Source organism: Sus scrofa, chromosome 8 (genome assembly GCF_000003025.6).
Source record: "Sus scrofa isolate TJ Tabasco breed Duroc chromosome 8, Sscrofa11.1, whole genome shotgun sequence".
In the NCBI taxonomy this organism is placed as follows: Eukaryota; Metazoa; Chordata; class Mammalia; order Artiodactyla; family Suidae; genus Sus; species Sus scrofa.
In genome coordinates, this window is record NC_010450.4 from 65594182 (window position 1) to 65608243 (window position 14062).

The 14062-nt window shown below is 38.0% G+C and overlaps 1 protein-coding gene across 1 annotated transcript in view; it reads right to left on the reverse strand.

Annotated features, from left to right (window-relative positions):
- The window catches only part of LOC100512911 (transmembrane protease serine 11D), a 53353-nt gene that overhangs the window by 23749 nt on the left and 15542 nt on the right, over positions 1-14062 (reverse strand). Inside the window, exons 2-3 of the mRNA XM_013978757.2 lie at positions 4314-4435; positions 1234-1352 (exon numbers count right to left, since the gene is read on the reverse strand). Of these exons, the coding sequence (XP_013834211.1) occupies positions 1234-1352; positions 4314-4435 (241 nt within the window). The remainder of the gene's footprint in view (positions 1-1233; positions 1353-4313; positions 4436-14062) is intronic.

Below are 14062 nucleotides of genomic sequence, written 5' to 3' on the forward strand. Positions count from 1 at the left end.
TGAACTCCATGTGGGTAGTATCCAATATCTACTCCACTTTTGTGTGTGCACAACATTTGGCAGGATTGATGCTTAATAAATGTTTATTGAAGGTATAGGAGGCTCCCACCACTGATGTTACAGACTGACCCTACCTCTGCCTCTTGGCTTTCTGTTCCCACATCACTTTGATTCAGGTCTTTATTCTGATCTTATTAAACATTTATGTAATACACCTAATTTCCCTTACTCTAATTCCATGATCACCAAGTGCATTACTTGACTTCCAGTGTAGTTTGCCTCTAGGGAACAAGCATGTTGGACAAGCAGATGCTTCAGTCCCCCAGCCATGGTAGTTCTCATTACAGAGTAACTCAGTGGCTCCCAAAGTGTGGTCCCTGGACCATTATTAGCACCAGCGTCACCTGGGAGCCTGTTAGAAATGCAAATTCTTGGGCCTACCCCAGACCTACTGAATCAGAAACTCTGACATTGGGGTCTGGAAATCTGTGTTTTAATAAGCCTTTGATATAATTTTGTTACATGCTAAAGTTTTAGAACCACTGGATTCATTTATATTCTTAGGAGTCTTAAAAAAGGTAAGGGTAAGTGAGCAACCCTGAGACTGGCCATCTCCGACCCTACAGGGCTGAGGGCCACACCCTGGTCTGTGATGGTAAACAGTGCTGAGGGTCTGCTTCTGAGGCTTCCTGGCAGGCAGCCTGTGGGCCTCCTCCAGTGAGTCTGTGTATTTTCCATGTCAATCACTGAACCAAAGGATGATGTTACCCAAACTATATTAACTTGTCCTTTAACACCTACTACCTGTGTGTTTAGTTGGTTAAGAAAATAGGAGAGAAAGCAAAATGAAAAGGATTTAAAAAGACAAACTCTAAAAAAATAATTAAAAAACCCCCCAAAACCCCACAAAAAACAAAAACAAAAAATAAAAAGACAAACTCAGGGGTAGAAATGATACATGTTAAAATTGTACAAGCATAGACTTCCAGTCTTCGAAGTCACAATCATGCAAAAATACATGTTTACTCATAACCTATTACTTTTCACTCATGATGTAAGAAAATGCACACTAGCAAACTGACTTGGAAAAAAGCACAACAAAATATATCTTTTCCCCTTCCTAGAGAAAAAAATGCAGTGCATCTAGCAGTTGCAAATATATCACAGAGTATTAGGTTTATTATCATACTTGTTTTATGATGTAATAAAGAGCAAAGACAAATATTAACTTACCATAGATTCAATTCTTCCACTCAAAGACCTATATTTCTGTGTAGCTGGTGAATTTAGCTCATCACTATATTCAACATTTAGGATTTGAAATCTACTATGGTAAAAGTAAGCTTTTTGATCTGTCAAACAAAGAAAAGACAGTCAGTTTCACATCACTAAGTACTTTAATCTTTATTTTATATAGGGTTATGAGAGGCAATGTTATACAGTTTAAAAACGTGATTACTTTGAAAGAAAACCCTAAGCTTTTTTTTTTTGTTCTGTTTTTTTTAGGGTTGAACTTGTGGCATATGGAGGTTCTCAGGCTAGGGGTCTAATCGGAGCTATAGTTGCCAGCCTACACTACAGCCACAGCAATGTGGGATCCAAGCTGTGTCTACAACCTACGCCACAGCTCACGGCAACGCCAGATTCCTAATCTACGGAGCAAGGGCAGGGATCGAACCTGAGTCTTCATGGATACCAGTCAGATTTGTTTTCACTGAACCGTGATGAGACCTCCGAAAACTCTAAACTTAATGTAAATGTAACTACAGTAAAATTTTTCTTTCAGTTTTACAAAAGATTGGCAAAACTGGAACTATTGAAAATGTAGACACAATTTAGAATAGATTTACAAGGAGATCCTGCTGAATAGCATTGAGAACTTTGTCTAGATACTCATGTTGCAACAGAACAAAGGGTGGGGAAAAAGTGTAATTGTAATGTATACATGTAAGGATAACTTGATCCCCTTGCTGTACAGTGGGAAAAAAAAAAAAAAGAGTTATGGCAGAAGATGGTCCAACTGTCAGTCACGGCGATGGAGCCATCCCCATTTAAACCAAGTCATCCATAAGGTGATGTTGGCAGCCAATTTGGACAATGTGGAAGACAGAGTCTAAGGTCACTCCTATGACCTGGGCTTCCTGGTGTTCATGTCCTACTATGATCCCCTGTCCTTGAGTGTGGATGGGACCTGTGACTTGAATATGGCAAAAGCAATGGGCTTGTAGAATGGTTGGCCAGTGGGGACCTGCTGTACAGCACTGGGAACTTTGCCTAATCTTCCAAAAAAGAATGGATGTGTGTATAACTGAATCACTTTGTTGTATAGCAGAAATTATCAAAATACTCTAAATCAACTATACTTCAATAAAACTTTTTTTTAAAAAGTGAAAAAAAATGTATGAAAATCAGAAGAGTGTTATTTGAGAAATTAAAATTTTCAGAAGTAATTTTCATTCTTATTGTATTAGGGAGATTTGTAATTGCAGATTTATTCAGGAAATATTAATGTCTATAATATGTTATTTATTTATCATTAAGGAATAGCCCAAAATAATTCTGAATAGTTTTAAAAATTATTTCACATAGTGTTCTTTTTAGAGGAATTAGTGACTTGTCGTTAGAACTAAGCTAGGAAATAACCGTTCTGATAAGACAGCTAATCTGGTTGTTCAGTGTGAATTTTTTCCATCAGAAAGGGTCTTCCAAAGGATATACTAAGCTGTGTGAAGGAATAAAAATTACTAAAATACACTTGTACATATCTTAGAAACATTAAAAACATGGACATAACCTAATCTGTCTTGGGAAAAAATCCTTGCTTCCATTTGATCATTCATATACATAATTTATGCAGAGAAATAATTGGAGATCCTGGGGGAAGAGTAGTGTGGTCCTTTTTGGCAGAAGACAAGTCTTTCCAGGACCATAAGTGGGCACTGGTATACACCTTGAAGAGGACTTATTTAAGCTCCTCCCTTTGTGTTTCAGTGTGACAATACAGTGTCATTAAGAGAGAAAATTCATTAGTTTAATCTGAAACGCTGTTTGTTTTTCCTACTTTTGTAATTCACCTTGGGCATAGTTGTCTTCAGGTGATTTAATACCAAAATGTAGTCAAAAGCAAAATTTAGGCACAACTTTATGATTAGATGGACTGAAAAGATATTTCTAATTACTGAAGTAAATAAATCTGTTCTTGCTCAGTCTTCACACTCACATGTACCCATAAGCTTTCGCCCTCCCCCACCCCAATGATTTCAATAATTTAATAGGATCGTAACTGAAATAAAATAAAAAAACCCCTCAAAGTGTATTTTCAGTTGAAAAACAGATAATATATATTATCTAGTGAAATTTGACACATTCTATCTACATTAAAACATCAGAAAGAATATTCACTGAGGTATTAGTTCAAACTTGTGAATGAGAGGGTATATGCATTCTTTATATTCCTTATTTCTTGTCCTTTTTTTCCCCCTAATTTTTGTGATGTAATAAAATTAAAATAAAAATGCAAAGAATCCTTTTTTTTTTTTGGTCTCTTCTAGGGCGTTACTTGCAGCATATGGAGGTTCCCAGGCTAGGGGTCGAATTGGAGCTGTAGCCGCCGGCCTACACCAGAGCCACAGCAACGCCAGATCCAAGCGTGTCTGCAACCTACACTACAGCCACAGCAACGCCAGATCCTTAACCCACTGAGCGAGGCCAGGGATCAGACCTGCAGCCTCATGGTTCCTAGTTGGATTTGTTAACCACTGAGCCACAATGGGAACTCCCAGAATCCTTTTTTAAAGTTTGTTTTTACCCATTTCTGTTTCTTAACAGCAAATTCATCTCCTTTCATAAAAGTTCTGCTCCTAGAATTGTTTTCAAGAGACATGTTTTGAATTAACAAATTCAAATTAGCATCTTTTATATGCAATATTTGACTTTTACAGTTGTATTAGGTTATTAAATGATGAAGGAAATCATGGTATTAATGAAAAACAAGCAAACTCTAGCATCAGAAAAATACAGAGTTTTTTTTCCCCATGGTTAGAATAATTCTTGCTTAGGTAATGTTGTTTAGTGTACAAAAAAAAAAAAAAAAAAAAAAAAAAAAAAAAAAAAAAGGCAAAATATAAAAGAGAAAAAAATACTGAATTAGGAAAACTACAGATATGAGCATATATTTAGGGAACCAAAAGTAAGGTAAATAATTATGTTGTATTAAGAAATAAAAGTGGCAATAAAAGAGAGAATGGCAAACTTTTAATCTGAATATAGTTAATTAATCTGAAAAGTGGTACTTACAGTCTTCTAATACTTACCAAAAGCTAAAAAGTGGACAAGTAGAGCTATGGTCACTGCCAGGATCACCACCACTGCGACAACAATAAAACATACTGTGTATGGATTCAGAGATCTTGAAGCTGATCGTACTGTTGCTGGCCTTTGAACAAGGGAAAAAGATCAAAGGCCACTCATTTCACTCAGAAATGATCATTCTCTGCCTTCCTAACTCTTAGCTTGCACATGGCTCTATAGAACACTGATTGGTTCTTGATGGGAATATAGTTCTGGGAATGAAACCGAACTGAATCACATGCTCCTTAAAGATTTTTATTTCAATTTTTTTCAGCACTAAAATGTTGATCTTTAGATAGTTTGATAGAAGAATAAAAAAAATATGACGTGTGGTTAGCAATGGTTTTCCCTTCTTGTACCAGTTAATGAAGTTCTAAAGAATAACAACTTTTTTCTGTTCTACTACAACTCCAAGACCCTGCATTGGACACAGCTCCCTTACGTGGCCACCAGTCTCGGGGATGTGCTGAAGAGAGATCCTTTTGGGTAGGAAGAGGGGTGGGGAGAGTCAGAATAGTCTAATTTCTCACTGTAATATTCTCTGTATCATTAAAATGGGGATATGGCCAGAGGCTGAGAGCTGAGATCCAGGAGAGTAGCAAGCTCTTGAAATGAATTAGAATGTACCAACAGCAGAGAATTTGTGTGATCTTTTTTTTTTTCACCCACAAATTCATCAATAGTTGTGTAAGTCAGTAGATTGTACTAGCACAGTATCTGGTATTATATTAGGCATATAACCCAACTACTATCTTTGTCACTGCCTCCCTTCTGACTACCACATACGCTCTTACTGCGGAGGCCACTAGAAGAGCTGAGTGTGAATTCCTGTTTTATCCCTTGTTTGCTTAGAGATCATATTGTCATTTATCTGAGATTTTCTTCTCTAAAAAAATAGGAATAATAATACCTGCCTCACAAGGCTGTTTGAAGATCCATGAGATGATGTTAGGTGTATGAAGTGTCTATTTCTAATAAGTAGGTTATCTACTAGGCTCTGAGAACCTTGAGGATAAGATGGTATTCATGCAGATATTTCTGGCACTTAATAGGATACTTGGCATATGTAGGTGGTTCATAGATTTATGATATTTCTAAATATTGCATGTGTTAACTCCTGGGTGTGTTTTAGATTTAAAAGCCTTAACAGAACTGAAAAGCTGTTATATTTGGCCAGAATATAGTCCGACTTCCATTTTTTTCTATTTGTTTTGCTAACATTCTGGTATAAGTGTGAAGGGTTACCTGCTGTGGTCTGGGCTCTACCTGACCCCATACAGATGACAGGGCATTTCCTGGTATTTTACATTATACCACCCTCACATTGTATGCTGTGGCTCTGGGACCAATATCATTTCAGAAGATTATTGGTGGACATAGACTTGCCAACTTTCAATTTTGTTGAATAAATATATTAAAAATTACAAAAAATGACCATCCTCAAACATTATTGTTAAATAAAAGGACCTCTAGGTACAGAAAAATAGGAAGGACTTAATCTCAGAATAAAAAAAAAGATGAATAATTTAACTTTAGCCTAATGATGACTTGACATTGGTCCAGAGTCCAGCATTAGGGAATGGTGACTGTAGTAATTTTTTTGTAGGAGAAAATTTGCACTTTGCCGCTTGCTGACTTTTTGAGCCTCAGTTTGTCTGTTTGCTTATGGGTTTGTCTTGCTGATTGCACAGAGTTTGGTATTTTTGAGTTCAGTAAATGCCAGTGGGTGCTGATTGGGGGAAAGCCAAAGAAGAGCAGGAGGCAAGATACCTCAGATGTGGTTCATACTGATTGACTTACACCTCAACAACCAAGAGCTGAATGTATCCCAGAGATGAGCAGGAGTGCGAAGATTCATGAGTGTTGAGTGAAAAGTTGCTAAAAAATAGGATTAAGTTGGAAGCCAAAACCCCAAAAATCAAAAACCAAAGGCTACTGTCAGCATATACTTTAGTTTGGATAAACCTCCCATGAAAATGGCTTTAGAGCCAACTTTGCTTCAGTTCACGGAAAACGTCTTAAACGCTAAGGCTGAAAAACACCATGAGACATATGACTCAATAAACAAGGGGCGTGGAGCTCAAATTATCTTAATCCCACAAGCCATAATTAATTACATAAGAATGGGTTGTTCCACCCTGTAGGAACAGCTAAAGAAATATTTTCTCTCTTGTTAGTAGTGCAACTTGTCATTGAATTCTGTATGGGACTGATTGTAAAGCTTGTGCCAACACACACTAACTTGTGTACAATATTTGCTTTGCAAACTATCAGAGAAAATATGTTTGCTAACACTGTCTGAACTGTATTCATATGCAGTGGAAATCCACAAGCAGATACTTTGCTTTTAAAGCAGGATCCTGATCAGTAAAATCTTTAGTGCTCGCATTGAAACAGCAAAACAAATATTCAGTTGTGACATATTTAACCAGCCTCCCCATGTTTCTCTCTTTCTCTCTCATTGATTTGGAAAATTATATGAATGTTGGAAAACATATTCTATGCTTTTATTATGAGAACCTAGGTGTCAGGCATTGTACATGTTTTTTGCCAATCTTCATAGTAGTCTTAAAGGTGGGTATGATGATCCCTGTTTGGAAGATAGAAAAACTGAGGCTTAGATAGTAAATAACTCATAATTTCTCAGGAGCAGCAGAGCTTGAAATGGAAACTATGGTGGTTAGAATAAAAAACACTGACTTCCTCTGACATACATTTCTTCCTTCACACTGTAAGAGGTGGAAAAGCTTTGAGATCCCTATGTCTCCTGACATTTCTTGGAGGAATGCTAAGAGAATCAACATCAATTGAGTGCTTATAAATTGAGTTTTAGGACTTCGTCCTTACACATAGTAAATGTGCAATAATATAATTGCTGATTTAATTTTGATATGAAAGTATACCTTACTTGAATATATCAGATTTATGTAGAAATATTAGTTAACTTCTGCCATTGACAACCAATATATAGCTGTGGATTAATAGAGTCACTTGGCAATAACTTTACATTATTCATAAGAATAGAGGAAAATGACAGGGTAATTATAAATTGAGATATATATTGTATGTATATAGCAGACTTTAAGACAATTTTGTGTCCATTTAAATAAGATTTCAGGAGTGATGATAACAAAGATTTGGTCTGTGGTTGTTGTCTCCTGATAAACATTCTTCCTCGATGATCCTGTCCTATACCTTAGTTTCAGCAAGTGTTTCACAGATATCATTTCCTAAGATAAATCTTAAGCTCAGACCTCTGTCTTTGGACTCCACACCATCATTTTCAGTTATGCACTGGATGTCTTACGAGTGTTTTACATAACAACAGTTATAAACTCCTTAAATATAACAACAGTTTAGTTCAGAATTGTACCTGCTATCTTTTTCTCCAGCCTGCATTCATGCCCCCCTACTTCTAATATCTGTGAGTGTCACTGCGAATTATCTGGTACTGTAAGTTGAAGACCCAGGAATTGGCTGTATCTGCTCCCTTTTGGTGATTTCCCACATTCAAGAGGTAGGTCATCAAGTGGTTCTTATCTTACTGCCTAAATCTTTCTGTCTATTCACTCTATATCTTTCTTAATTCTGGCTGTCAGCATCTTATGTTACTAGAAATGCCTCTTAACTGGTCTCCCTTCTTCCATTAATGAATTGGTCAATTGAAGACATATTTAGCGAGTGCCTCCTATGTTCTAGGCAAAATTTAATTGCTGGAATACAATGGAAAAAAAAATCATAGCAATCCTAATGGTGCGGGTAGAGAAATGAGTAAGATAAGTAAGTAAATTAAAGGAAAAAAAAGCAAAGCAGTGGGAAACGGAGTGTGTACTGAGTGCTGAAAAGTGAGCTAGAGTGGCCAGGAAGGGCCTTGCTGAGGAGATGGCGTTTGAGTAAAGACCAGAAGAAGGTGAGTGAACAACCCAGGAAGATACCAGAGGGAGAATTATCTAGGTGGACCAACAGCAGTTTGAAGGTCCTGAGCCAGGAGCTCACATGGTAAATTTGACAGCTGAACTGGAGTGGAGTAAGAAAGTTAGGGTGGTGAGCATTGGAAGAAGATAAGGTCAGAAAGATAAGGAGCAGGGAGTCAGTGGTTGGAAGACTTAGGGCTTTGCATGTAAGCACTTGTGTCTTTTTTTTTTTTTTTTTTTTTTTGTCTTTTTGCTATTTCTTTGGGCCGCTCCTGCGGCATATGGAGGTTCCCAGGCTAGGGGTCGAATTGGAGCTGTAGCCACCGGCCTATGCCAGAGCCACAGCAACGCGGGATCCGAGCCACGTCTGCAACCTACACCTCAGCTCACGGCAATGCCTGATCGTTAACCCACTGAGCAAGGGCAGGGACCGAACCCTCAACCTCATGGTTCCTAGTCGGATTCGTTAACCACTGAGCCACAACAGGAACTCCAGCACTTGTGTCCTTATTCTGAGTGAGACGATATCTTTGAGGATTTTGAGCAAAACAGTAACATCAGATCTATTTCTTAAATAGGATCACTCTGGGCACTTTGCTGGGAGTAGTGGGCCTGGGATAGAGTGGGAGACCATTCAGTAATCAAAGTAAGAGATGATGGTAGTTTAGACAAGGGTGGTAGCAAGAGATGGTGAGAAGTGGTCAGAATCTCCATATATTTTGAATTTAGACCCTAGAGGATTTAGACTCTGATGATTCACTTATCAGTTGTGGGAAAAAGAAGAATCTAGATGAAATGTAAGATTTTTGCTTCTTTCTAATCAACTCTTTAAAAATCCTTCTAGGGATTTAAAAAATGTAAAAATGGAAATCTGACATCTCCCTCTTCCAGTGCTTCATTTGAAATTTGTCTGTAGTTCATCAAAATCTTCAGATGCTATCCAAACCTTCTGTGGCATTTAAGGCCAACCATATCACCTCTGCACTTCATCTTCTGCCACGTCTTCACCTGCCTGCTTGACCCCAGCCAGATCAAATGTCACAGCCCCTTCTGAATGTGATGTTTTTTGCCTGAAAAATGTTATACCTTAGTTGCCTTGATAATTCACATTTTATTCTTAGAATATACAGACATCTTTCATTTCTCTCCAGGTAGGTACCTCTTGCTGTCCCTCATCTGATCTCAAAATGCTCAGTGGATTTCTCCGTTATAGTCCTTGTCCTTTCATGTGCTGGCATCCACATCTAGGCTCTAACTTGTGAAAGGTGGGGACGTATCTTGTCTGCCAGGAGAGGCCCCATTCCTAGCACAACACCCATTTCAGAGTTGCCTCAGGCATTGCTACAGAAAAATTGATGAAGGACTCTGCAAACAGGGACTTAGGAAATAATTTTACTATAGTTTGTAGGGACTTTGTATAGGGTTGTTTGCTGTGAGTTCTTTTTTAAAATACTGACCAAAATGTAGATCAGAGAATAATCACTGCCATCTATTGAGTGCTTTCCATGTACCTGTCTGAACTTTTCTACATAATTTAATCCCTGTTAAAAACCCTTGTTTACAGATAATGAAATAAAAGCTTGGTTACTCAGCGAGTAAGAGAGCTGGAATGTGAATCTAGGTCTCTCAAGCTCAGACTGCAAACGGGCGCTTGAGATGGGAGGAACTTTTCTGTTAATTATCTTGTATTACTATTAATTTCTGTCCCATTTACTACCTTATTGTTGATATGAAGAAATGCTAAGCTCTGGGGAGTTCCTGTCGTGGTACAGTGGAAATGAATCTGGCTAGGAACCATGAGGTTGCAGGTTCGACCCCTGGCCATGCTCAGTGGGTTAAGGATCCAGCATTGCCATGAGCTGTGGTGTAGGTTGCAGATGCGGCTCAGATCCCGTGTTACAGTGGCTGTGGTGTGGGCTGGCAGCTAGAGCTCTGATTAGGCCTCTAACCTGGGAATCTCCATATGCCGTGGGTGTGGCCCTAGAAAGCAAAAAAAAAAAAAAAAAAAAAAAAAAGAAATGCTAAGCTCAAAGATATTTTTACAGACTTTGTATTACAAGATATACAAACACATCTATGAGTGTGTGTGTACATGTTTACATTACATTATATGTTGGAGCTAGGAAGAACATGAGAAACGGTTCCAAAATAGAGAGATTTACTCTACTTTATCCCCTTTCATTAACTCTGGGTGGTTGTCATAAGGAGGTAATACAAACTGTCAAAATACAGTTTTTAAGTTGAGGAACAGTTTGTTCAAATAAAGTCTTGAAAGACTTGGAAGCTCAATGGTTTAAAGCAGGTGAAAATAGAGTAGCTTCTCTTGAATTTGAATTGTGGGAAAAGGATCCCTTTCTGTTTTCAGCAAATCACTGAAAACACATTTATTTATTTATTTTTAGTATTTTAGTCCAACACATTTATTATTTATTTCTTAAGTTTTTTTTTTTTTTTAATTCTTGTTAACCTTAGGTATGTTGTAAAAAAGAAGAGAGGCTTATTCAGGATTGCACAAATGGATGATGACAGAGTCAGTGCCATCGTTTTAAGACTTCTTGAATATGTTTGTTTACTGACTGTGATGCATTCTGAAAACTGTGGTTTCCCTTGTAAGCTAAGACTCCTATCCTGGAATCACAAATCCACAATACTTACTTTATGGGGATGCACCTTTGGAAGGTACTACCTGACTTTCTTTTAACTCAGTGATTTACATTCCAATTTATTTTTATTTTTGGTAACATTTAAATAAATTTATATTCCTCGAAGATATAAATAACCTTATACTTCTTGAGGATACAAGGCTGGACAAGTGGCAGGGCGCCTGAGCAAGCCTATATAATGCTTTTGTGAGAATTAGGAAAAGGCATGTTCCCTGGGAAACGGAGACAATTATTCAGGGGTATTCCTTGTGCTGCATGAAGCTCTACTCTGGAGCAGACAGCTTATCAGGGAGCGTAGGTGCCATCTCAGCTTCCAGTTTACCTCTGAGCCAAGCATTTATATGTGTGGCACAAACTGCAACTGCGTATAGCAGACCTGAGATGATGTGTCAGAGCTCTGAAATCTGCCACTTATGGGAAAAGCCAATCTGAGATTCAAATTCTTCTCATAAAGTTTGCAGATTGATACAAATGACTAATAGGTATGTATGTAAGCCTGTGCATATGTATGCACATGTGCAGTGGTTGAGTTGAGGGTTGAAGGTTCAGGAGAACCTACTGCCAGTGAAGCAAGAGTGTGGGCTAATTGCTTCACAGGCCAGTTAAATTCTTTCTTTCCTAGGACTCAGGCTCTACCCTGAAACTCTGGCTCTTTTTCTTTTTTTTTCTTTTCTTTTTTTTTAGGGCCACACTCATCTCAAATGGAAGTGCCCAGGCTATGGGTTCAATCGGAGCTAAGCTGCTGGCCTACACCACAGCCACAGCAATGCAGGGTCTAAGCCGAATCTGTGACCTACACCACAGCTCACGGCAACACTGGATCCTTAACCCACTGAGCAAGGCCAGGGATTGAACCTGCATCCTCATGGATACTAGTCAGATTGGTTACCACTGAGCCACAATGGGAGCTCCCTCTCTGGCTCTTTTTAACAAATCTAGGCCACAGAATCAACCCTGTGAGAAGGTGTGACCACAAGAAGACAAATCCATCTTTGTTACTGGTAGAAAAATAAATTCCTTCTCTACGATACTCTACTTTTACTTTGTCTAACTGGTTCTAGACTTGAAGGAATCTTTCATATACTAGAAGTTCATGGATATTTTTTCTCTATTTTATTATTATTACATCATTGAAATATATAAGATGCTTTATAGAAATTTTACTTGATTTTAAAACATTCACTGGGTTCTAGTGTTTGAGGATATATCTTGGGCTGTATTTTTTTTTTTTTTCATCTTTTTGCCATTTCTTGGGCTGCACCCACGGCATATGGAAGTTCCCAGGCTAGGGGTCTAATCGGAGCTGAAGCCTCCGGCCTACACCAGGGCCACAGCAACGCTGGATCCGAGCTGCGTCTGCAACCCACACCACAGCTCACGGCAACGCCGGATTGCCAACCCACTGAGCAAGGGCAGGGATCGAACCCGCAACCTCATGGTTCCTAGTCGGATTCGCCACCCATGGGAACTTGCAACGATGGGACCTCCCTCTTGGGCTGTATTAAACAATTGTTAGAGAAGAGAAAAATTGCAGTTTATGCTTCATCACAGTGTATAAAATTTTAATTTATTTGGACCTAGCTATGTTGAAAAAGAGTGATATATTCTGTATATCAATTCTGTATTTCTGCAATAAGTAAGGAAATTCAAAATAATTTCTTCTTTTTGAGATTTCCTTCATTCTAACATCAGTCATGTTTTTTAAATGAGATATAAAAGATTCCTGTAATTGACTTTACACTTAGGAGCATACTGTTTGTTTATTTTTTTATTTGCTTATTTATTTAGTCTTTTTAGGGCCACACCGGTGGCAAATGTGGAGGTTCCCAGGCTACAGGTTGCCCAGGCTACGGGTTGAATTGGAACTGTAGCTGCTGGCCTACATCAGAGCAATGCCAGATCTGAGCTACATCTGTGACCTACACCACAGCTCATGGCAATGCCTGATCCTTAACCCACTGAGCGAGGCCAGGGATCAGACCTGTATCCTCATGGATACTAGTCAGATTCATTTCCTCTGAGCCACGATGGGAACTCCTAAGCACACTGTTTAAACTGGAGCTGGGAGATATGGATTCAACTATTGTGTCAAATCTAAGCTATGAGATCTCATGTAAGTCATGGCTTTTCCAAACTCCCATTGTCTCATTTTTGAAATGAGTAAAACAATACCCTCCCCATCCAAAAAGAACCAAATAAAACATATGTGACAGTTTTCTATAAAATTTTTCAGAATTTAAGACATTATTATAGGGACAGCTAAGGTATACCAGAAAGATTATGCCAGTAACTGTTGTGATCTTGAGTCTTAGTTCCCTTAGCTATATACAGGTGATACTAATACCCACCACATATGATTTTGTGAGAATTAAAGCAGATAATACGCATGCCATGTACAGTGCTCAAGAAGCACAAGGCACCTTTGGAGTAAGGTAAAATTCTTTTCGTTATTCAGTTTATTACCCCACGTCCATATTTATAATATCAAGAGAAAAATTGTGCTCCATTTAAAATGTTAAACTTTACCTATTTTTCTCTATCTCCACTTTTATTTTATGCTTCATACTCATAGATGTTGTCTAATTTATATTTTTAGTTGTAGCATTTTTTATGAGCCCTAATTTCTTCCAAATGACTCCTTGGTGTTATCACACATATACCAAATAAAGAACATATCCTCAGCTGTCTCCATTGAAGTACTTTTTGTAGTAGAAGAAAGTTGATATTAGTTTTCTACACTTAAACTATAGTCATTATTTTTTTTTCACTTAGAAATATTCATTGGTTTTACATACCTGTTATTTTGCCAGGCATGCAAAAAGAATTTAAGCTCTTTAAATAACTTTAGAGTGGTAGGTAAAAAGTGGCACATAAGCCCTCCAAATGCTATAAAAATTGAGAGCTCAGAGAAGTAACTTTTGGTTAAAGGAAGAAGGAATTGTTACCAATCTTCATGGGACATGCGGCATGTGAGCTGTGCTTTGCAGGATGGGCAGGACTTCAGAGTAGATGAAGAAACAGGCACAGAAGAGATGGAAAGTACAAAGTGTGCTTGGGAAACAGCAGTTGCATCTGTATTTCCCTTTTAGGCAAGTAAAGGGAAAATAGTCTGGAAAAATACTATCAATTGAGATT